Source organism: Herpailurus yagouaroundi, unplaced genomic scaffold, assembly GCF_014898765.1.
Source record: "Herpailurus yagouaroundi ecotype Mexico unplaced genomic scaffold, PumYag 29, whole genome shotgun sequence".
Classification (NCBI taxonomy): Eukaryota; Metazoa; Chordata; class Mammalia; order Carnivora; family Felidae; genus Herpailurus; species Herpailurus yagouaroundi.
This window is the reverse complement of record NW_024412377.1, coordinates 97,706,947-97,730,779: the sequence shown is the minus strand read 5'-3', so window position 1 is coordinate 97,730,779 and position 23,833 is coordinate 97,706,947. Positions and strand designations below refer to the sequence as shown.

Here is a 23,833-nt window from a genome sequence, read left to right as displayed (position 1 = left end):
AAAATTGAAGATGGGATCCAAAACAAGTGAAAGTACGAGTATATGGATAAGAAAGTAAGAGGATACAAAATTAGATGGGGTGAAAAGGCCATCCATACCCATGGAACACAAGAGTCTTATATGCATTTAGTGCCAATAATCAAGCCAAAAGAGGCCTGGGTTAAGGAGGACCTGGAGATCTCTGCAGCGTGGGGTGTAAGGAAGGAAAAAACGAGGCTCAAAGTCTAGAGACAATGGGTGGTTTTGAACAGAAAGAATTTAGACTTGATTGTCACCAAGGTTTAGCAGGCAGGACAGAAGACGGGACTAGTATGTTACTATGAAGACTGGGAGACTTATGAAATCTTGAGGTATATGGGGTGGATGCCAGAAAGCCATAGAAAATAAAAGTAATATAAAAATATAAGGTGTTACTACTGTTATTATTACTATTATAATGCTGGTTTGTGTCTCCTAACTCAAGAACAGAGGCTAAACAGTGAAGCCACTCAATAAATGTTTGGCAATTATGGTGATGGTGGTATGGAGTAGAAGCATGAATGACAAAAGTAACTGTTAACTCTCCCACAATTACCTAGGTGTATTTACTTATGTATTGCCCTGGTCCCCAACTTGAATTTAAGGGGGATAGTCAATTATTCATAATATGGAGCAACACTTTAAAATTTTATATGGGGAAAGGAATGCAAACTGGTGCAGCCACTCTGGAAAACAGTATGGAGGTTCCTCAAAAAACTAAAAATAGAACTACCCTACGACCCAGCAATTGCACTACTAGGCATTTATCCAAGGCATTCTGGTGTGCTGTTTCGAAGGGACACATGCACCCCCATGTTTAGAGCAGCACTATCAACAATAGCCAAAGTATGGAAAGAGCCCAAATGTCCATCGATGGATGAATGGATAAAGAAGATGTGGTATATATATATATATACAACGGAGTATTACTCGGCAATCAAAAAGAATGAAATCTTGCCATTTGTAACTACGTGGATGGAACTGGAGGGTATTATGCTAGTGAAATTCGTCAGTGACAGAAAGACAAAAATCACATGACTTCACTCATATGAGGACTTTAAGAGACAAAACAGATGAACATAAGGGAAGGGAAACAAAAATAATATAAAAACAGGGAGGGGGACAAAACAGGAGACTCATGAATATGGAGAACAAACTGAGGGCTACGGGAGGGGTTGTGGGAGGGGGGATGGGCTAAATGGGTAAGAGGCACTAAGGAATCTACTCCTGAAATCATTGTTGTACTATATGCTAACTAATTTGGATGTAAATTTAAAAAAAAATAAAAAATAAAACAAGTTAAAAAAATTGTCTATGGGGAAAGGAAAAATAAAGGAATTAAAATAAAAGAGTAAGGCTCAAGTCAAAATGCATGGCACAAAGCTCCATATACCTGCTAGTTATACATCACAAATTGTGTTCTAAGTTTTCTAGCAATCATTGTATAAAGGAAACAATGATATGCACTGATGATAAAAAATAATAAATTCTTTCTGATACTAAACTCAATATATCCATAGGAAAAAAATCTTCAACCACTGAGTTTACCTACTCCTTTTATCCTTGCTGTTAACATTTGCCAATCCTCTACACAATTAACACATTTTAGCCACTAGGGATTATTCAGAGTGATTTTAACATCCACTTGGAAGCCCATCCAGTGTCCTTCTTTTAGGAATTTCTAAATTCCTTAGCCTAATCTTCTTTACTGATCTCAGCTCCAGACAACTTTCAGCCATTAAATGACACAGTCAAACCGTAAATCACACCCAAACCCTGTGAATACCTGAAAGTACTCAATCTCTGAAATAGTGAATTAATACAGCTCTCTGATGATTATCCTATCCTTCTAGGACTCTCACTCAGGTATTCGCACAACACCTATACCTTTAACTCCTTAGACACTCTGGTTCCCTGACCTTCTGTTTTTGTCTTCCTATCAGCCCCCTACTACCCTTTGCTTCTTTCCCACTCCAATTTAGATACCATCTTTAATTACTTCCACATCTTTTTTTTACCGATATCCTAAATTTCCTTGCTGAACTGTCATTCATAGCACCCACCAAGCAAAACTCGATCCCACTACATGAATTGACCATTTTCTTCACATTTATGCAAGGACTGCTGAGAGCTGCTGGAGAATAAGATCAGAGTGTTGACAGTATAAATGAATGGTATCTAACATCCACTAGGCAAGCCCTCAATATCATCCAGCAAGCCTTCCCGGTTTTCTGTCAGGACAACAGGCCTTAACCTATTGTCTACAGCAGCTACTTCAGACTTCTCGAACTTTTACCCCTACCACTTCCTCTCCCACTCTCATCAGATGATCCAACCATTTTTCCCCTCTCGTTAACAAAACACTATACACTTACCCAGACTGCAAATCCAACCTTTCTTCCTTTTCTCTGTTGTATAGTTCTCTCTCTCTTGTTTCCAAACACCATTCTCTATTGCCGCCTTCCAGTCAGCATTTAAACATTCTCAACTCTTCCAACCCTTAAAATAATAGCTCCTTAGATTCCACGTGTCCCTGCAATTCCATCCTCTCTCCTCCCCCTGAAAGCCAAAGATCTTCAGGGAAGTGTAGTCCTTTCCTCACTTCTCACCCTTTTGTCAATCCACTGCAACCTGATTTCCCCTAACACTGTTGTCAGTACCACCACCGAGGTCACCAACAAGTGCCTTATCACGAAATCCACGAAATATTTCCTCTGACTTCGTTTTACTGGACTAATCACCACAGCAGCTCACACTGCTGACCACTTACATCCTTCCTGAACACTCTCTTTCTTTGATTTCTGTTATAGCAAAACATACATAAGTTCCTTTTCTATCAGGAAAAATGAGAAATGAGCTCCTTCTGTAAGAATAGACGTTTTAAAAGTAATAGAATATCTATCCACAAGACTGGAGGTTAAATAAAAAGTTTAAAACAAATACGTTTTTACTCCCTTATAACAATCTATAGTCATTATTCCTAAATCCTTGATATCCACACAGAATTCACCTAGTGCTTATTAACTTTACTTGCTTTTATGTGGTACAAATTAAAGATATTTTATGTAATTTAGTAGTTTTAAATGCTTGTGGATTAGAATTCAAAAAACAATAGTGTGAAGTTTAACAATAATTTGAAATTTAAAATATAAAGCAGTGGTTAATATGAAAACTAATAATGATTCTAAAATTTTAAGTTGAAAAAGTACACTGTATTAAAAACAAAACTGTAAGAAGTTCGGATGACCTTAATGGTGTTAAAAGAGTAACGGTAATTACGTGCTTGTTATGTGTCAGACGCTGCTGACTGTTTACATGTGTTAAATCTTTTAATCCTCACAATAATTTAGAGAGTGTAGGTATGATTATCCTCATCTCCATCTTACAGATAAGGAAACCGAGGGCACAGAATGGTAAACTAACCTGCCCAAATACCACTTATTAACACTATGACAAGTTTTCATACCAAGAGAGAAACTGCAGGGTAGATGCCCTTAAGCATTATGCCACACTGCCTCAACAAACCATAATGGACAATTTATCTGCCACAGTCCTCCTACAGAGGTGGCTTTCACTCTTTTTCCATACCTTAAACACAATGCAAAAGCTCTGTCTGTATAATCAACTTTGAGGGTTTCCCCAAACTTCATTCCCTCTTTTTGGTCTTCTAGAGGGGCTTCAATTGCCCCATTTCTTTCAACGTTGATTTTACTAAGATTCCTCCTTGGCCTTCCCTTCACATACCACACACCTTCCCTTCAATGGCTTCCAAAATCATCTACTGATTGTTGATTCCCAAATCTATTCTAGCCTAGGTATCTCTACTGAACGCCACATCCATGTATCTAACTGCTTAATGGATGCCTAACTATTACCTTAACCTCAACAGGTCCAAACTGGAACTCAACACTTTCCCTCCTCAATCCAAGACTGCTCTATCTTCTGTGTTTTTATACCATTTACATCGCTGAACAATCCAAACACCCAGTGGAGGCAGAGTGACCTTCCTAAAATGCAAATATCACTCTGTTGCTCCTCTACTTAAAAATCCTTTGGAGCCCCTTACTGTGCAAACCACCAGGACAAAGTCCAAATTCCTGAGCATGGTATGTGAGACCCTTCATAATATGGACGCTGATTACCTATCAATCATCTTTTACCAGTTTCACCTCATTTCCACTCTGACTGTGCTCCAGTCACATAGAACTCTTTCCGGTACCCTACATAAGCCCTAAATCCTTGCCTCTAAACCAGCAGCGTCCAACAGAATATCCTATGATAATGGAAATGTTCTTTATCTGCACTATTGAATATAGTAACTGTTAGTGATGTGGCTAGTGTGACTCAGAAACTGCATTTTTAAATTTTAATTAGATATTTACATTTGGCTAGTGGCTACCATATTCAACAGCACAGCTGTAAACACATGTATATACTATTCCCTCAACCTAATATACACAGGTGTGTGTGGAAAGCCCTGGTCATTGCCACCATCTAACATCATCAGTATTGATTCTTTTGTTAGATAATTCCCTTTATTTCTGTGATTAATAATTAATAAGGTCCCACTCTACACAAGACACTATTTAAAACCTGAAGTGAAACTAGCTATATAATTTCACTTGTAAACTGCAGCTGTTCATTTTTCTAAAAGTTTACTGCTTCTTTCAAGATAGTTGCTTAATTACAATTTGTCTTAAAAGGACTAGCCTTTAAGAAATGAACAGACTCCATGTATTAGTAAATGAAAAAAAAATCATAATGCTATATTACACTACAAAAGCATACACCTTTGCTTTTAAAATACAGAGCATGCATATATGCAAAAGAAAAAGGACAAGGAAGATCTGTAATACGTTAATTGATTCTCTTTGGGTGTTGAAATTAGGGTTGTTATTTTTTAGCTAACTTGCAATTGCCAAATTTTCTATAAGGAAAAGAGCTAACAGCCCAGTGATTCACTCCTCTTTGTTACATCATCAATTTTTCCTCCTGTACATCAGACGGTTCCATCAGAAAACAAGATAAAATAGTTTTTCCCATTAAAAAAAAAAAAAATCCTTTGTCTTAACATCCCCTTCCAGGTACCATTCCATTTTTCTGCTCCCCTTATACTTTAATACATACTAACAGCGATTCTTCTCCTTGCTCTCTTAAACCCACTCCAGTCAGGTTTTCAGTCCTACCTCTGCATCTGAACTGCTTGTCAACATCACCAAAATCTTCCACACGTACAAACTCACTTGTCAGTGATCATGTTACTTGACCCTATTGGTACTGTTTGACACAACTGCTCCAGGAATGCCCTGGGGCTTAGTACTCTGACCTTTTCTCTTTCTCCTCAGTGCCTCGTCCAATCCATGGTATTCACTACCATCTAGAACCTGATGACTCAATATATATCACTACTCTGAATCCTCCCTTAAGCTCCAGATTCATTCATCCAACTGCCTATTTAATATCTCCACCTGGGTGTCTAATAAGCATCTCAAACTTTACATGCTGAAGCTCTTGATTCCCCTCCCCTTTAAAAACTTCCTCATCACACATCTTGATTTTAGTGGACAGCCAATTCCAAACTTATAGCTACTTAGGAAAAAAACAAAAAAAAAAAACAAAAAAAACCAAAAACCTTGCATCCATCCTTGATACCTTTTTCTGTCATATACCCAAATCATCAGCAAAATCTCACTGGCTCTACCTTCCAATTTAACCCTTTCTCTCTATTACCACCAATCTGATTTCGTCATCATCTTCGCTTGCCTGGATTACTGCATTAGTCTCCCTGCCAGTCTCCCTGCCTTAAATCTGGAGTCTATTCCTGGTTCAGGAGGCAAAGCGATACATTTAAAAGGTGAGCTGCATCACCTCACTTCTCTGTTCAAAACCCTCCAATAGCTTCCCTTCTCAGTCAGTAAAATCAAAGTTCTTAACAATGATTTACATGGCCCTATGCAATCTGGTTCCTTACGTCTCTGACTCCTCACCTACCGACTTGCCCCCTCCTCTTCACTCACTCTGCTCTAACCATACTGGCCTGTCTGTTGATCCTCACACAGGTCCAAAATTCTCCTACTTCAGGGCCTGGGCAGTTACAATTTCTTCTGATGCAATACTCCCCCCAAGTGTCACTGCTCGCTTGCTTCAGGTCTGGGCTCCATTAACAAATTCTCAAGGACATTTTCCTGACCTTGCTATTTCAAACTCCAAACCAATCTCCACCCTAACCGTCTGTCCTCTTTCCCTGCTTTATTTTTCGCCACCGCATTCCTTATCACCAAATGACCAACCATACATTGACCTCTTTGATTGCCTTCCATGAAAGCAGGCATTCTGCCCATTTCTTAATCCCCAGCATCAAAAACAGTGCCTAGCATACTGAAGCCATTAATATATGTTAATTCAATAAATTACTTCTGTAATTTTTTTTTAGTGAATAAACACTGGACATGAACAAGCAGGTTCCAAGTACCCCACAGACTATAATCTTCTTGATGCATGAAATATAGATGGCACACAACAGGCACTTAATAGTTACTGATGAACTTCTAAATGCCCATACTGCTCAAAACCTTCTGATTGCTGCTCCTATGATTCAAAGTTAAATCCAAAGCCCCTACACAATCTGGCCCCCCTACCTCTTTGCCCTCATAGTACTAATTTCCCCCTCATCCTTCATGACCAAACTCTTAATCGAGGCTTTAACATATTTTGAGAAAATCCATTCCTAGAGTAAAGCTGGGTAAAGTGTAGCTCAGCCTACTTCCAAAACCCATGATTTTGGAATTGGTATTATTCATGAGTCTCTCCCTTGTCCAGCTGCCATGCCACCACACTCAGCTGAAAGATTAAGGCACTGGCCTTCTAATTAGGTCAGTTCCTATTAGCAACACAAACAATCATCCCATCAATAGCAGACATTGACTATAAATTGTTCATTTCTGTATACCTATGAACTTTTTCCAGCTGATATGCTAAATAAGTCTTCCCTAAATACACAAACCAATGAACGTTACTCATAATCATATGAAATAAAGGAAAATCATTTCCTTCTTGATTATTCTACTTTGGGTGCTTCACTTTAAATTCTGAATTTGGACGACGGGCAATTTGTTTTTGTCAGTAGTTCATTTATATACACAAATGCAATACTGTCAAATTATTTCACTATAATACATTTGTCATTCCATGATCATTTGTAACTTTTCATGCAGTAAAAAAAAGAACATTTCAACCAACCATCTGTCTTCTTTTTCTGTTCTGTTTTAATCATTCATTCTAGTAGTGTTGCTCTAAATTCTAAATACTTTTTAGAAATAAGGGACGCCTGGCTGATTCAGTTGGTAAAATGTGCGACTCTTGGTCTTGGGGTCATGAGTTAGAGCCCCACACTGGGAGAAGAATTTAAGAAAAAACAAACAAGGGGCACCTGGGTAGCTCAGTCAGCTAAGCATCCTACTCTAGATTTTGGCACAGGTCATGATTTCACAGTTCACAAATTCGAGCCCCACATCAGGCTCTACACTATGTGTGTAGAGCCTGCTTAGGATTCTCTTTCTCTCTCTGTCTTTGCCCCTCCTATGCTCTCACTCTCTCTCTCTCAAAAATAAATAAATAAAATTTAAAAAAACAAAAACAAAACAGGGGTGCCTGAGTGGCTCAGTCAGCTGAGTGTCAAACTTCAGCCCAGGTTATGATCTCACGGTCCGTGAGTTTGAGCCCCACATCAGGCTCTGTGCTGACAGCTCAGAGCCTGGAACCTGCTTCGGATTCTGTGTGTGTCTCTCTCTCTACCCCTCCCCTGCTCATGCTCGCAGTCTCTCTCTCTCTCTCAAAAATAAACATTAAAAAAAAAAAAAAAAACCTGCCTAGAAATAATGCAATATAACACATCTTGGGAGTTAACTGTAAGGCTTGAAATTTAAATATTCCAGATTTTCTCCCTGGATTTCACCAGATCAGTGATCTTAAAATAACATACTCTGTATCAAAGATGAATATTTCGTGGCTGAATATTTATTTTTTATTTATTTTATTTTATTTTTACATTTATTTATTTTTGAGAGTGTGAGGCAGAGCACGAGAAGAGGAGGGGCAGAGAGACAAGGAGACAGAGAAATCGAAGCAGGCTCCAGGCCCTGAGCACTGAGCCCAATGCAGGGCTTGAACCCACAAACCATTAGATCATGACCTGAGACGAAGTCAAACACTTAACTGACTGAGTATCTTGAGCCACAGATTGAGCCACACAGGCGACCCTTGGCTGAATATTTATTAAGATATATAGTAAAAGTCAGAACTGACTCTCCCCCAAGAAGAACAATAAAATGGAACACTTTTATAATCTGTTGGAAAATAGGAATCTGCTTACAGGCACTATTTCATCAATTTTCTTGTACAATGTGGTAAAATTTTACTTGATTTGAAGTATATTTCAAGAATTAAATTATAGGAACCCTATGTACCAGTGAAATGACAATTTTTAACTTGAGTAGTTGGTCTTATAAAACTAGCAATCTTATTGGGGCGCCTGGGTGGCTCAGTCGGTTAAGCATCCGACTTCAGCTCAGGTCACGATCTCACGGTCCGCGAGTTCGAGCCCCGCGTCGGGCTCTGGGCTGATGGCTCAGAGCCTGGAGCCTGCTTCCGATTCTGTGCCTCCCTCTCTTTCTGCCCCTCCCCCGTTCATGCTGTGTCTCTCTCTGTCTCAAAAATAAATAAATGTTAAAAAAAAAAAACTAGCAATCTTATTCATGTGAAGACAAAAACAACTAGCTCATCTAGCTGGGAATGCATTGCAGATACCATTACACAGTTTCTTCTTCCATTAACTGCCATCTTGGGACACATGGAATTAACCAAGTCAAAGATCAATAAAACACTGACATTGCCTAGAATTTTATGTGCCCTTTACAAATAAAAAAGGTGAATCCAACTTACACACATAACATGGCAAATATGTTGTTAAAAACAATAATATATTTGGACATATGTCCTTCAAACATAACTGAAGCACAACATCATGCTGCAGAAATCATTAGTGGAATCTATTTACATACTTGCAACCCTGGACTTCTGAGCACAAAAGAAAGGAATTAACAATGAGAACTCTATGCCTCTTCCTAATATGCTGACAAACCAGGGCTCCAACACTTGCAGCATCTCAAACTAAAATATCTGACATATCAAAATTGCAGCATTTCCATTTTGTTCAGTGAAGTACTGTTTACATAAGTAAAGTCTTAAATATCTTTTGGTTAGAAATATCACACTGAAAAGCTGAGAATTATGCAATTTAACATTAATTATATACTCGTATTGTTATTAGTTCACTTTTAGCTTTATCTCACCAACTAAATTTGAATTTGTTTTTCAATGTTTATTCATTTTTGAGAGACAGAAACAGAGCATGCACAGGGGAGAAGAGAGAAAGGGAGACACAGAATCTGAGGCAGGCTCCAGGCTCCAAGCTGTCAGCATGGAGCCCGACGCATGGCTCAATCCCAGGAACCGTGAGATCGTGACCTGAGTTGAAGTTGGATGTTTAACCAACTGAGTCATCTAGACGCCCTAAATTCTAAGTGTCTTCAAAGCAAGATAAAGGTCTTATAATTGTTTTGTATCTTTGTGCTGAAAACACATAAGAATGAACTATACATATGGAATAATCCCTAATGTGCAAATAACTGGCTTGTATTCTTCAAATGTGCCAAAGTAGCAAAAGACAAAGGTTAAGGAACTATTTTGAAGAGTGGAAGAGAGACAAAAAATTTCTGATTGTGGGGCACATGGGTGGCTCAGTAGGTTAAGTGTCCAACTCTTGATTTCGGTTCAGGTCATGATCTCAAGTTTGTGGGATCAAGGCCCACGCTGGGCTCTGTGCTGAAAGTGTGGAGCATGCTTAGGATTAGGTCTCTCCTCTTCTCTCTCTGCCCCTCCCCCACTCGTGCTCGCTCACATTCTCTCTCTCAAAATAATTAAAACACCTCCATGACGTTTCCAAGTCAGTTAGCCCTAACAGAGTAAAGATTCAAGTAATGCCATAAAGAAAATGGCTGTTCTGGAACTATATACAATTAATTGCAGGGTGATGCAATAACACATCAATAATGTACAATACAATAAGGATACCAGACCAGGTTTCCTTCTCTATATGGTCCAATGAATCAGTCATGCTTTATTTTTTTTAACTACACTAATCACAGAAACAATAAATATTAGTAGAATCTGAATCATTCAATTGAGTAAAGGATGTGAAAATATTATTAAGAAAAATTGTAAGATAAACACTTGGCTCACAAATTATTCTTTCACATAAAATATACCATCTAATAGTATGTATGTGAAATAGACATTCTTTTATACAATATTCAACAAATATTTGTTGAGTAACTACACAACCGAAAAATACAGGGTGACTTAATGAGATACAATTATTGGTGAGAAATACTAGGACAAGTGAAAACAAAGTAGAGCAAGCTTTGAACAACTGGAACTATAAAAAAGCATTAGGGGCACCTGGGTAGTTCAGTCAACTGAGCATCTGACTCTTGATTTCAGCTCAGATCATGATCCCAGGGTTGTGGAATCAAGCCCCACGTTAGGCTCCATACTGAGCATGGAGCCTGCTTGAGATTTTCTGTCTCTCTCTGCCCCTCTCCCCTGCTCGTGCACTCTCGCTCTCTCAAATAAAAATAAAAATAGTTTTTTAAAGCATTAAATGAAAAAATAATAAAAATATGATATAATCCCTAATGAAAATTAAATAATATAAATAAAAAATGGAAACAGTCACACAAAAAAGTTTAGAACCTTGTATGAGACACAATGACTCTTTGACGTATGTCCCAAATAATAAGTTACTATTATTACAGCACTGACATCTGGGACCGGTTTATCTTTATTTTTAATAAAGTACACTCAAGAACATCCCTATAAAAAGGTTACTTTCATTCAGCTGCACTTCCATATGCCTTTTTGAACGAGAGAACAAGTGACAGAGATAAGGTTAGATTTGCTGTAATTACATAGAAACCACAGACCCATGTAATCTTCCTAGGGGACGCCACTAAGAAACACTGATATGAAGGATTAAAATGTTATATATAATCTTCAAGACTGATGTTGTAAAACTGACAATAAATAAAACTTAAGTTAAAAAAATAAGCTAGGCTTTATTCACGCAGTACAAATACAATGATGCAGTACTGACTACGATGTATCACAGGACATAGTATGACTACAGGAATTCATGGCAGCCCGTTTGGGGTCTAAATCAGCTCTGTGAATCTAAACAAATGAAAAACCCACCCCCATTTCAACAGAAACTTAAAAATGCTATTTTTTAGTGTGTATGAGGGGGTACTGCATTGCTAAGTTACTAGTTACTATGGTTCTCTCTTATTATTAAACCCAATGGCCTCTTTTCAGGCTTCATTCTATTTACCTTCACTATGTAACTCCTAACATAGGTGACCACTTCCTCTTATTAACTTTCCCCTTAGCTCTGCCACCCCCAGTTTTGTTTTTTTGTTTGTTTGTTTGCTTGTTCTTTTAAACCTTCCTCTGGTTTCCCACCCATCAGAGCATGGTCTCTTTCCCTAGTTCCAACCTTAAATGTTGGTATTCCCTCAGTCTATGTCTAAAATGCCTTCTTTTCTAAACAAGAGAAGTTTTCTGGCAGGGGCAGGGGTGATGGAGGAGTCGTTCACCCATTCCCAAGCTTAATTACTGCCTACAGCTCATAAATATCTATGTCTCATCTGAACATGCACGTTTTTTTGCAACTCTCCTGGTTTCTACATACTTTGCTTGAGGAACTCCCACTTTCCTCCACCTGGCAAAAAAAACTTCCTAGGCTTTAAGAACTAAAATGTCACCACCTCAGTGCAGCTTCCACTAGCTTTTCCAAATACTGTTAATTAATATTCTAGTTTAGAAATCACTTTCAACTCTACCATCTTATGAGAACCTCACAAAATAGGCAAGTATCATCACCTTTCTAGAAAAGAGGATACTGAAGTTTCAGGAGATCAAGCAGGGGCACCTGGGTGGCTCAGGTGGGTTAAGTGTGGGACTCTTGATTTCAGGTCAGGTCACACAATCTTACAGTTCGTGAATTTGAGCCCCACATTGGGCTCCGTGCTGTGTGGAGCCTGCTTGGGATTCTCTCTCCCTCTCTCTCTGCCCCTCCCCTGCTTATGCTCTCTTTCTCAAAACAATAAATAAACTTTAAAAAAAAAAAAAATGAAGAGATCAAGCAAAGTGAACAAGGAAACATTACTCCAAGCAGAAAACAGGAACTTAAACCCAATTCTCACTCCAGGTCCAATGCTCTTTCTAATACACCATGATACTCTCAAAGAAAATTCAGAAATTTAGTAGTTTTACCATCGTTAAGAAAAATACGTCTCCTGTTTCTTTCTAGAAATTGTTTAATCTAGAAATAAAATTATTTTTTAAGTTTATTTATTTATTTCGGGGAGAAGGGGCAGAGAGAGATGGAGAGAGAATCCCAAGCAGGATCCGCACTGTCACCACAGAGCCCCGATACGGGGCTCAAATGCACAAACCATGAGATCATGACCTGAGCTAATACCAAGAGTCAGACACTTGACTACTAAGCCACCCAGGCAGCCCAAAAAATTATTTTTAATTGTACACACACAGCCAAACTGGCTAAGGTAAAAGAAGAACTTCTTTAAGATAAAGCAGGAAAATACTTTAGGAAAAAAACTAAGAGCAATAAAAGTTTACAACAATCCCAAAAGAAAGAAATACAGAAAGAAAAAAAAAACTTTACATTTTAAATGGAAAAACTGAACATCTTGAAACCAATAATCTACTATACAGTCTTGATTAACCAATAAATGACGTACAGGATCTGCTTTTATAAAATGATCTACAAGTCCACAATTCTGGTTTTTTTTAAAGGAAGAAAGGCACACACAAAAAATTGATAAATAAGATTAAATTCAGAAAACAAAAATCATCAGTAATTCTGTCACTAGGAAGTGACAGGCATCCCTGAGGTGGTTAGTGAAGGATCAAAGGACACATAAAGCTTTAAGACAAGAGGCCAAAGAACAGATTAGAAGAAGTGGGAGAGGTGGAAATCAACATTTTGCTGCGATTGCAGTAAAGAATGGCTCAGGAGATTCATCAGTGGTAGCTGCATCTAGGAGATGGTGGGTTTAATAAGGAGCAAGACATGTGCACATCTCAAAGTATCCCCCCCATAGAAAGACTACTGGAGAAAAAAAATAGAGGACAACGTTTTTACACTCTGCCTCCAGATCCAAGTCTGAGAACGCCACATCACTATGGGAGTTTTCTAGCCAGAGGTACGTAACACGAATCTAAACATGAGGAAACACCAACAAATCCAAAGTGATTAACATGCTGTAAAATAACTGGCTTGTATTCTTCAAATGTGCCAAAGTAGTGAAAGACAAAGGTTAAGGAACTATTTCAGATTTAAAGGAGATTAAAAGAGATACAACAACTAAATGAAGTGCATGATCCTGGATTGGATCCAGGATCCAATCATGCTGTACTAGACAGAAAAAAAATACTAAAAAAAAAAAAAAGTATTTATTGAGACAAATGACAACATTCAATTACAGACTACAGACTGTACTGATATTAAATTTCCTCAATATAAAATATTGTCCTTAAAACAATGAAAAACGTAAAAAAATCATTGTTCTTAAATACATACCAAAGTATTAAGTGTAAAGAGACAGAATGTATACAACCTATTTTTCAATGGATCAAAAACCAAAATATTAACGTATATGTGTGTATGTATGTGGAGAAAGAGAAAAATAAAGCAATGTAGCAAAAAAAAATTTTAAGTGATGACTCTACATAAACGGTAGGTCTTTGTTCTATTCTTGTAACTTTTTTGTAAATCTGAAATTATTTCAAGGTGAACCATCAAAAATTAGAGCAGAGTTGGCAGGTGAATGGATGGAGAGAGTCAAAAGGGATAACTTCCAGGTATGAAATAAGTCGGTCACGGGATGCTCTGTAAGCTTGGTGACTACAGTCAATAACACTGTATTGCGTATTTAAAAGTTACTGAAAATAAATCTTAAAAGTTCTCATCACAAAGAAAAAAGAAAACTGTAACTATGTATAGTGACTGATGTTAACTAGACCTATTGTGGTGATCATTTCTGAATACATACAAATATTGAACCATGAAGTTATATACCTGAAACGAATATCATGTTACATGTCAAGAATACCTCAGTTAAAAAAAAAAAAAAAAAAAAAAAGGAGGGGAGGAATAGGATAAGCTTTAAGTTTTTTTACTTAAATTTTGTCATTTGGTTGGGAAAAAAGTCAAAAAATATCACCATTTTAAACAAGAATGTAGGCTGAAGAGAGATTAAAGGAACACTTCCAGAACAGAGGTCTCCTTGCTCATATACAATCCCACTAGGTTTGCAGTTCAATGACCAAAATGTTTCTAATTCCTGGAAACTTCAAGGTAATACATGGTCTACAGCTACTTTTCAAAGTTTTAGACTTTTAATAAGTTGTATGCATTCTCTAATAAAAGCACCATAAATGTCATCAAGTGGTAAGTAGTATATAAAGAACTTGAGAGAATGGGCTCTGAGATTAGGCCTGTGTTCAAATTCAGAGTGTAGTGTTCAAGCTCTGTGATCTTGGACAAGTTTTAACCACTTGCGCTCCAACTTCCTCATCTGCAAAATGGAATCAGTCAAGTATCTGGAAACAAGCCACTGAACTACTAAGGAGGACTGAATAAGATAAATGTAAAACAGTGTGCACAAAAGCACAAGCACTCAATAAATATTAGCTATTTTTACTTTTTCTTCAATGTTTATTTTTGAGAGAGAGACAGAGTGTGAGCAGGGGAGGGGCAGAGAGAAAGGGAGACACGGAATCTGCAGCAGGCTCCAGGCTCGGAGCTGTCAGCACAGAGCCCGAGGAAAGGCTAGAACTCATCAACTTAGACCATGACCTGAGTCAAGTTGGACGCGTAACCGACTGAGCCACCCAGGCGCCCCTTAGCTTTTTTTATTTTAAATCCAACCCGCTTGGTCACCTCAACAGCACTGGTCACAGTCAAAGCCATACATGGTTGTCCAAACCAGGCCCAAATCTGACAAAATAGGAAGTCAGAAACTCTAAGAGAAAAACATCTTAGATGTTAACAAACCATAAAAGTAAGTTAATCGTAAGCAAATCACATGCAAAGAAGACTGAGGCTGACTTACAGGGTAATTCACCAGCTGAACATTTTGCTAACAGAAGTGTGCAACTGCAACAAGCTCCCCATTAGAACAATCCATCATTCTAAATGCACTGAATGAAAAATGAAGAGAAATTATCTTACCTGAGAACAAGGGGAAAAAAACTGTACTCCACATGCTGTATATAAGATTTCAGTCAGCTTAATACAGTCAAAATGTAAACCCAATTTCAACTACTAGCAACCTTCCAGACTGCCTGTTCTTGTTAGTAAAAATTTAAATTTAAATTATACTCTTCTGACATCTACAAGGCCATCAGCACAGCTACTTTAGCTTAATTTAGCATGAATCTAGTGACAGCCTATTATGTGACCATAGTCTAGTACTGAGACATTAAAAATAAGAGAAATGTAAAAATGATTACAAGAAAATTTAAAGTTACCAGAATTCTGTAAGTTTAAAATCCCTCCCACCAAAAAGTTTGGGGGTGTTTTCTTTCCATTTTTCGGTGGTACTCATTTTTCCTTTTAGAAAACTAAATGCACATTGTTTAGTATTTGTCTTTAAAATTCACATTATTTGGACGCCTGGGTGGCTCAATGAGTTAAGTGTCTGATTTGGACGCGGGTCACGATCTCATGGTTCGTGGGTTGGAGCCCCTGCATCAGGCTCTGTGCTGACAGCTCAGAGCCTGGAGCCTGCTTTGGATTCTGTGCCTCCCCCCTCTCTTCCCCTCTCCCGCTCATGCTGTCTCTCTGTGTCACTCAAAGATAAGTATTTTAAAAAATTAAAAATAAATAATAAACTCAAACTCGTTATTAATTTGTAAAACCTAAAGATTTGTTCACAGTCATACTTTTCTCTACTTATATGCTTATTACTTTGGTATTGCGGGTTTTTTTTCCCTTGTAATGCAAAGGATATTGTCCAAAAACACGAATGTTCGTATAAAATAGTTTGTCCATTCATAAAGCGCCTAAAACACCTACCTCCACGCTCCTACACTCCAGAGTGAGAGAAGAGTTTCCCATACGCAACAAGCACTCTAACGCGTCCTCTCAACTCCTCAAACACCTTTTTCACAATAACGCCCAATTCTCCCAAATTTGATCCAGCAAATATTAAGTAAGCTAGAAGTGTTTGTTCAAAAATCAGATTCCGGTGCCCCAGAACAGACCAACTTAATGAGAGTCTTGGGGATGAGACCTGAAGCTCTCCAAACGGTTCTTTCCTCGCTAAAGTTTGAAAACGACGAGGGACCCCTACACACACTCCAAACTCTCCCCCACAACTCCCACCACTCCCAACTGACTCAACCCCACCCACAGCGGGAAACGCTACCGCCCGGCTCCCGTGCGGTCTCAAAACGCCCCCACCTTTCCTGGGGTCCAATCCCAAACCCGTGGCCCGCTCCTCCGGGGTCCCCAGCTCCTCATTCCCAGCCCCACACCCCAAACCTTCTTCCTCACTTCTTCAGATCGCTGCTAAAGAGGCCAAAGGCGCCGGAGGGGGAAATGGTCGAGGTCGCCTCCTGACCCAGCTCCGTCGCCTCCCCTCCGCCGGACTGCTCACTGTAAGCGAAGCTGTTGCTGGACATTGCTGCGGTGCTGGCTGGGGTCGGGTTGGTCCTGCCGGGGCTTCTCCCCGAAGAGCTCCTGTCCCGAGGACGCGGAACAAAACTAGTTCGCGAGCGGAGGGGCGCTAGCTAGCGCTTCCGGACTCGTCACGGCTCCCTTAGACGACCTGGCGGCCCACCCCCTGCGCATGCCCAGTGTGCAGGCAGGCCGGAGCCCACCCCTCCCAGGCCTTGACTGGATTTGCCTTCTCCGGGTTTTTGAGGTGGTTGAGTGGCTCGGTCCCAGGCGGTGCGGAAGGGAGTCGGTGGGCGGAACCAGAAGGGCCTCTCGGCTTTTAAAGTTTTTCGGAGAGAAATACCCATTGTATCGAATTTGATCCCTTAAGGAGGTTTCCCCACCCGGGACACTTTTACTTGATTCCTTTAGTAAACCAATAGCTTTCAGATTTCTTCTGAAATGCCATTTAACACACCTGATCAAGTGTCCTAAATGTAAGACGATCGCTTTTCCTTTCGTGGGCTGGTTTCTGCTCCACTTCCTCCTGCCAGCATTGCCTTACTTTCACAGCCGTCTCACGCAAGCCCTTTCCCTGAAGACTGTGCCTTTGAGAATCCATTGAGAAGGGTTCGTTCCAGTGAAAGGTTCGAACGAAAATCCAGGGCCAGCAATTCCCAGGGGCTAAAGGAGCGCTTCCTACTGGCCTCTGACCACCAAAAATAAAATCAAATAGAGCCACCTCGGGCGCCAGGTGTACTGTATTATCTGGACACGTCTTTACTTCTTGCTTTCCCACCGTCAGCACTCTCTAACATCTGCTAGGGAGCTAACGCTGAATGTTGCCTGGCCTCAGAGTAGCACTTGGTAAAGCCTCTTTCTGGCATAAGGTCCCCCAGGATGCCAGCTCAGAGAGGTTCCAGAGCCTTCCCTGCTTTTCCCTATTCTTTTCCCCTCTAAGTTAGTCTTAAGACCCAAAGGCCAGAAACAGTTAGGACCTAGTGAAACACAAATTGGGGCCCAGCCCCTCTAGGAGGAGGGTGGAGCCTGTTCAAGGATCAACTCCTCAAAAGGCCACGCAGAAAATAATGAAATACCAATGCACACCTGCTAAAATAAAACCTGGAAGACTTAAAAACTCTAAATGTGACAGATAGGAACTCTCATTACTCGCAGGAATGCAAAGTGGTACAACCATTTGGAAGATACTTTGTCAGTTTCTCATAAAATTAAAAATATTCCAACTATATAATTCAGCAATACCAACCCTTGGTATTTGCGGGGGTTAAAAATATGCCCACCCCAAAACCTGCACATGGATGCTAATAAAAGCATTATTCATAATTACCAAAACTTGGAAGCAACCAAAATGTCCTTCAGTGGGTGAATGGATGAGTAAACTGTGATCTATCCAGACAATGTAATATTCCTCAGCGCTTCAAAGGATATGAGGTATCAAGCCAAGAAAAGACCTAGAGGAAACTTAAACGCACATTACTAAGAGAAGCAAATCTGAAAAGGCAACCTACTATATGATTCCAACTGTATAACATTCCGGAAAAGGCAAATTATGGAGACAGTAAAAAAAAAAAAAATCAATAGTTGTCAGGAGTTGGAGAAGGGAGAGGGATGAATAAGCAGAGCACAGAGGATTCTTAGGGCGATGAAAATACCCTGATACCATAATGATGGATACATGTCATTATACATTTGTCCAAGCCCATAGAATATATAACAACGAGGGGCACCTGGGGGCTCAGTGGGTTAAGCATCATAATCTTGATTTGGGCTCAGGTCATTATCTCACAGTGGTGAAAATGAGCCTTGTCTGGCTCCACACCTAGTGGTGTGGGATTCTGTCTCCCTCTGTCTGCCCCTCTTCTGCTCCATACACAGCTCTCTCTCTCTCTCAAAACAAAAACAAAAACAAAAACAACACTATAAAACACCAAGAGTGAACCCAAATGGGAACTATGGACTTTGGGTGATAATGATGTGTCAACGCAAGTCATCAGTTGCACCAAATGTACTACTTTGGTGAGGATGTTCATGATGGAAATGTTATGCATGTGTGGGGGTAAGAGGTGTGTGGGAAATCTCTGTACTTTCCTCTCCATTTTGCTGTGAACCTTAAAATGCTCCAAATAAAGTCTTAATTTAACAAATGAAAATTAATTTAAAAAATAAAGGTGGCACTGTTACTGTGAAACACCCATGACCAAGACCCAGTCTTTAGGTGGAGAGGAGGAAGCATCCTCCAAACTTCACAGTCTGGTCAAAACTTGACAGGTTTGGGGGCATCTGGGTGGCTTACTTGGTTAAGCATCCGATTTCGGCTCAGGTCGTGATCTAGCAGTTCCATGGGTTCAAGCCCCCCATCAGGCTCTGTGCTGACAGCTCTGAGCCTGAAGCCTGCTCAGATTCTGTGTCTCCCTCTCTCTCTGGCCCTCCCCTGCTTGCACTGTCTCTCTTTTCCTCTCAAAAGTAAAGAAACATTAAAAAAAAAAACTTGACAGGTTTTGGGGTGCCTGGGTAGCTCAGTTGGTAGCTCCAACTCTTGATTTCAGCTCAGGTCATGATCTCACAGTGTGTGAGATCAAGCCTCATGTGGGCTCTGTGCCAACAGCACAGAGTCTATTGGGATCCTCTCTTTTCCTCTCTCTGCCCCTTGCCTGCTCTTTCTCTCTCTCAAAATAAATAAATGAACATTTGTTTAAAGTGACAGGTTTTTATTTTAGCTGTTAAAATGATGAAGTTTATGGGGCGCCTGGGTGGCTCAGTCGGTTGGGCATCCAACTTTGGCTCAGGTCATGATCTGGCGGTTCCTGAGTTTGAGCCCCACCTGGAGCTCTGTGCTGACAGCTCGGAGCCTGGAGCCTATTTCAGATTCCATGTCTCCCTCTCCCTGCCCCTCCCCGACTCATGCTGTGTGTGTGTGTGTGTGTGTGTGTGTGTGTGTGTGTGTGTCTCAAAATAAATAAACATTAAAAAAATTTTTTTAATGATGACATTTATTATTTTATTGATGATACTGGTCAATTTATGGAATGTTACCTATTGCTAATTATTCATGATGATGATAATGGTGGTAATAATTACAGATGTACTTAATAGATGGCTTAATATGTACTAAGCATGTAAGTGATTTACACATACAGTATAATTCATTTAATAGTAAAAGAAGCTATCTTTGGTTTCCTTTATCTATAAAATGAGGACACTGATAAATACATACCTTAGAGACTCTCTGGCATATATATCTGGGTGTAGAATACCTTGAATGTAGATTACTGAATAGCCACTTAAAATTCTCTTAATTTATTTAAGAATTTTAGATGGCCCTAATCTCAGAGACAAAGGTTTAAGTTATATAAAATGATCTTGTTGTTCTACTTTTTCTCATATTCCTAATACATTGAATATTTTGATTTGGTCTCAGGTTTTGGAAAAAGGTTAAGTAGCTAGGTAATGTGTTTAGCAAGAGAGGCACTGCTGAAGGATGGGTCCATTGGAAATCTCTTCCATTATGCCCCGTGTCTTAGGCTCACTTACAAAGTCAGTAAATATAACGTTCTTTTCTGCCATATTGTTTTCACTGAGAGAACAACAGCCAGATCCAGGTTTGAACCCCAACTACGTCACTAGCTAAGATCTATGTAAGCAGGCAAGTTATTAACCTTTCTGAGACTTAAAGCCTCTAAAATTTATTAATTCTTATTCTTATTTAAAAAAAAACTCTTGGGACACCTGGATGGCTCATTCGGTTAAGCATCCGACTTGCGCTCAGGTCATGATCTCATGGTTCGTGAGTTCGAGCCCCAGGTAGGGCTCTGTGCTGACAGCTCAGAGACTGGAGCCTGCTTTGGATTCTGTGTCTCCCTCTCTCTCTGCTCCTCCCCCGCTACTACTCTCTCAAAAATAAATGAACATTTAAAAAATTTTTAATACTAAATAAATACATACATAAGTAAAAATAAATTTATGACTCTTTTTGGGGTGCCTGGGTGGCTCAGTTGGTTGAGCATCTGACTCCTGATTTTGGCGCAGATCATGATCTTACAGTTCGTGAATTCCAGCCCCAAGTCGGGCTGTGTGCTTACAGGGTGGAACCTGCTTGGGATTCTCTCCCTCTCTCTCTCTGCCCCTCCCCTGCTCGTGTTCTCTCCATCTCTCAAAATAAATTTTAAAAAATAAAAATAAAATTCTTTTTTTAAAAAAGGAAAAGAAAATAACATTTTCAGCATACTGTTCCAGGTAGAAGTTAAACTACCTAACTTCTTTTGTAGTTTTGCCAACTACCTAACTTCTTTTGTAACATTTGGATTTGCCCCTAAATGTTGAAATTATTAAGTGTTGTATACTCACATACTCTCTTAGTCACCAAAAAGTACTCTCTAGGGGCACCTGGGTGGCTCAGTCAGTTGAATATCCAACTTTTGCTCAGGTCATGATCTCATGGTTCATGTGTTTGAGCCCTGCATCGAGCTCTGTGCTGACTGCTCAAAGCCTGGAGCCTGTTTCACATTCTGTGTCTCCCTCTCTCTCTGCCCCTCCCTTGCTCACATGCTGTCTGTCTCTGTCTCTCTCACAAAAATAAGTAAACATTAAAAAAATAAAAATAAAACTACTCTCTAATTGGGGTGCCTAGATGAGCCAGTCAGTTAAGCATCCGGCTCTTGACTTCGGCTCAGGTGGTGATCTCATGGTTTGTGAGATTGAGCCCTGTGTCGGGCTCTGCCCTGGCAGCAAGAAACCTGCTTGGGATTCTCTCTCTCCCTCTGCCCACCCACAATAAATAAATAAGACTTAAAAAAAAACTGTTCTCTGATGATTAAAGCTCTGAAATTATATTTATAGGCAGAGAGGAATCTGAATTTTTATTAATTCCATTAACAAATGCCTATGGAACTTGTCTTGTGCATGGCACATGCTGGAGATCATGCAGGACACACACTTGAGGAAAAGCCAGGCTTTGTCCTCAAAGACATTTTAATAATAATAGAGGAGATAATCCTCCACGTGAGTATGTCTACTACTACAACACAGGCAGTGATGGTGAAAATATTTAATGTGAATATGTTAAAAGAGACTTAATTTTTCATTTTTTTGAATTATATCATTTAATATCATTTATTCACATCTCATTGTTGTGTTCAATTATTTTATTAGGGGCCAGGCACTCTTTTAAGTGCCATGCATGTTATCAATTCATTTGATCTTCAGAGAATCGTGTGGTAGTTATCACTAGCATCCTCATTTCACAGGTGAAAAAATTGAGGAACTGGGCTTGAGACAAGTTATACAGCTAATAAATAGCAGAGCCTGACTTCAACCCTAGAGCAGACCTCAGAGTCCACACTTCTTTTTTTTTTTTTTTAAGATTATTTACTTTTTTTTTATTTTTTTAACATTTATTTACTACTGAGAGAGAGAGAGAGACAGAGAGTGAGCAGGAGAGGGGTAGAGAGAGGAGGAGACACAGAAGCCGAAGCAGGCTCCAGGCTCTGAGCCATCAGCACAGAGCCCGATGCGGGGCTCGAACTTACAAACCGCGAGATCATGACTGGAGCCGAAGTCGGTCACCCAACCGACTGAGCCACCCAGGCGCCCCCAGAGTCCACACTTCTAATTCTCTGCTATACCACTTATTCAAATAGTTAATTCTATTTCTTGGCGATTGTGCCATATCAGTATATACAAACATTTTTTCTTTTTTATAGCTGCATAGCATTATATTTTATGGCTATATTATAACTCATTAAACCAGCCCCCTATTGATGAACTTTTGATTTGTTTCTAATCTTTTGCTATTATAAACTATGCTTCCATAAATAATTTGATGTTTATATATTTGTATTATACTGCTACCTGTGAGTCTCTGAAAGGTGAGTCAATAGCTATTACGGGACCCTAAAGTGGCACTGCTCCCATTATTACATCACCTTTGATAGATAACGGGTAGATTAGTAAGTATAGTGAGAGGTGAAAACAAATTGCAAACTGTGTAATAAAAGAAATCACATACAAGACAGTAACATTTGTACTAGATCTTAAAATATGGAAAAGTCAACTTACGCAGGTATATATAGACTTCATGGTAGTGAAAAATTGGAGCCATTTTTACAGACATTAGGATGACAGAGTAATTCTATACCTTAAGTGAATGTAGAGCTCTGAATGCTTCAAACCAAACAACATTGTTTTGGAGGAAATCATGAAGTAGGCCCTACAAGAGTCAGACGTAAATCTTCATGATACCATTAAAATGTTCCTAAAGCAGTGACGTACACACTAACGCATTCAAATGTGCTCATGGAGCTGGAGCTACAACGGTTGGGAGAATCACAGATGGAATGATTATAATGGAAGTCAAAAAGCAAAAGGGGATAAAGTAAAACCAAATGGCTTCCAATCAGGTGGCAAATCACTCACTTTTAAATCTTATAGTTCAGATCGGGGCGCCTGGGTGGCTCAGTCGGTGAAGCTTCTGACTTCAACTCAGGTCACGATCTCGCGGTCTGTGAGTTCGAGCCCCGCGTCGGGCTCTGGGCGGATGGCTCAGAGCGTGGAGCCTGCTTCTGATTCTGTGTCTCCCTCTCTCTCTGCCCCTCCCCCATTGATGCTCTGTCTCTCTCTGACTCAAAAATAAATAAACGTTAAAAAAATTAAAAAAAAAATAAATTCAGAATTCAACCCAAGGCCCATGTTTGAGGAAACTAATGGAAAATCTACTAGAAGTCATTCAAAAGGCACTGGAAAAGAAAACTGTATTTATAACAGAAAATATTTCAAATCACTTTAAAGTTCAATGTTAGCAGAATAGTTATGAGACAAATGGCAATACAACTTGAGGACATATCAGCCATTGAATGTTATAAAAATAAATACTAATTTTTTTTTGTTTTGTTTTAGAGAGCAAGAGTACAAGTGGTGGAGAGGGACAGAGGGAGAAAGAGAATCCCAAGCAAGCTCCACACTCACCACAGAGCCTGATGTGGGGCTTGATCCTGAAAC

The 23,833-nt window shown here is 39.5% G+C and overlaps 1 protein-coding gene across 2 annotated transcripts in view; it reads right to left on the bottom strand.

The window, feature by feature from the left end:
* The window catches only part of AP3B1 (adaptor related protein complex 3 subunit beta 1), a 269,037-nt gene extending 252,032 nt beyond the window's left edge, over positions 1-17,005 (bottom strand). Inside the window, exon 1 of one of the 2 annotated variants that reach the window (XM_040450164.1) lies at positions 16,718-17,005. In XM_040450164.1, coding sequence (XP_040306098.1) covers positions 16,718-16,845 — 128 coding nt within the window. In that variant the 5' untranslated portion in view covers positions 16,846-17,005. The remainder of the gene's footprint in view (positions 1-16,717) is intronic. The other variant, XM_040450154.1, reaches the window with a different exon arrangement.
* Between the last annotated feature and the right edge of the window lie 6,828 nt (positions 17,006-23,833).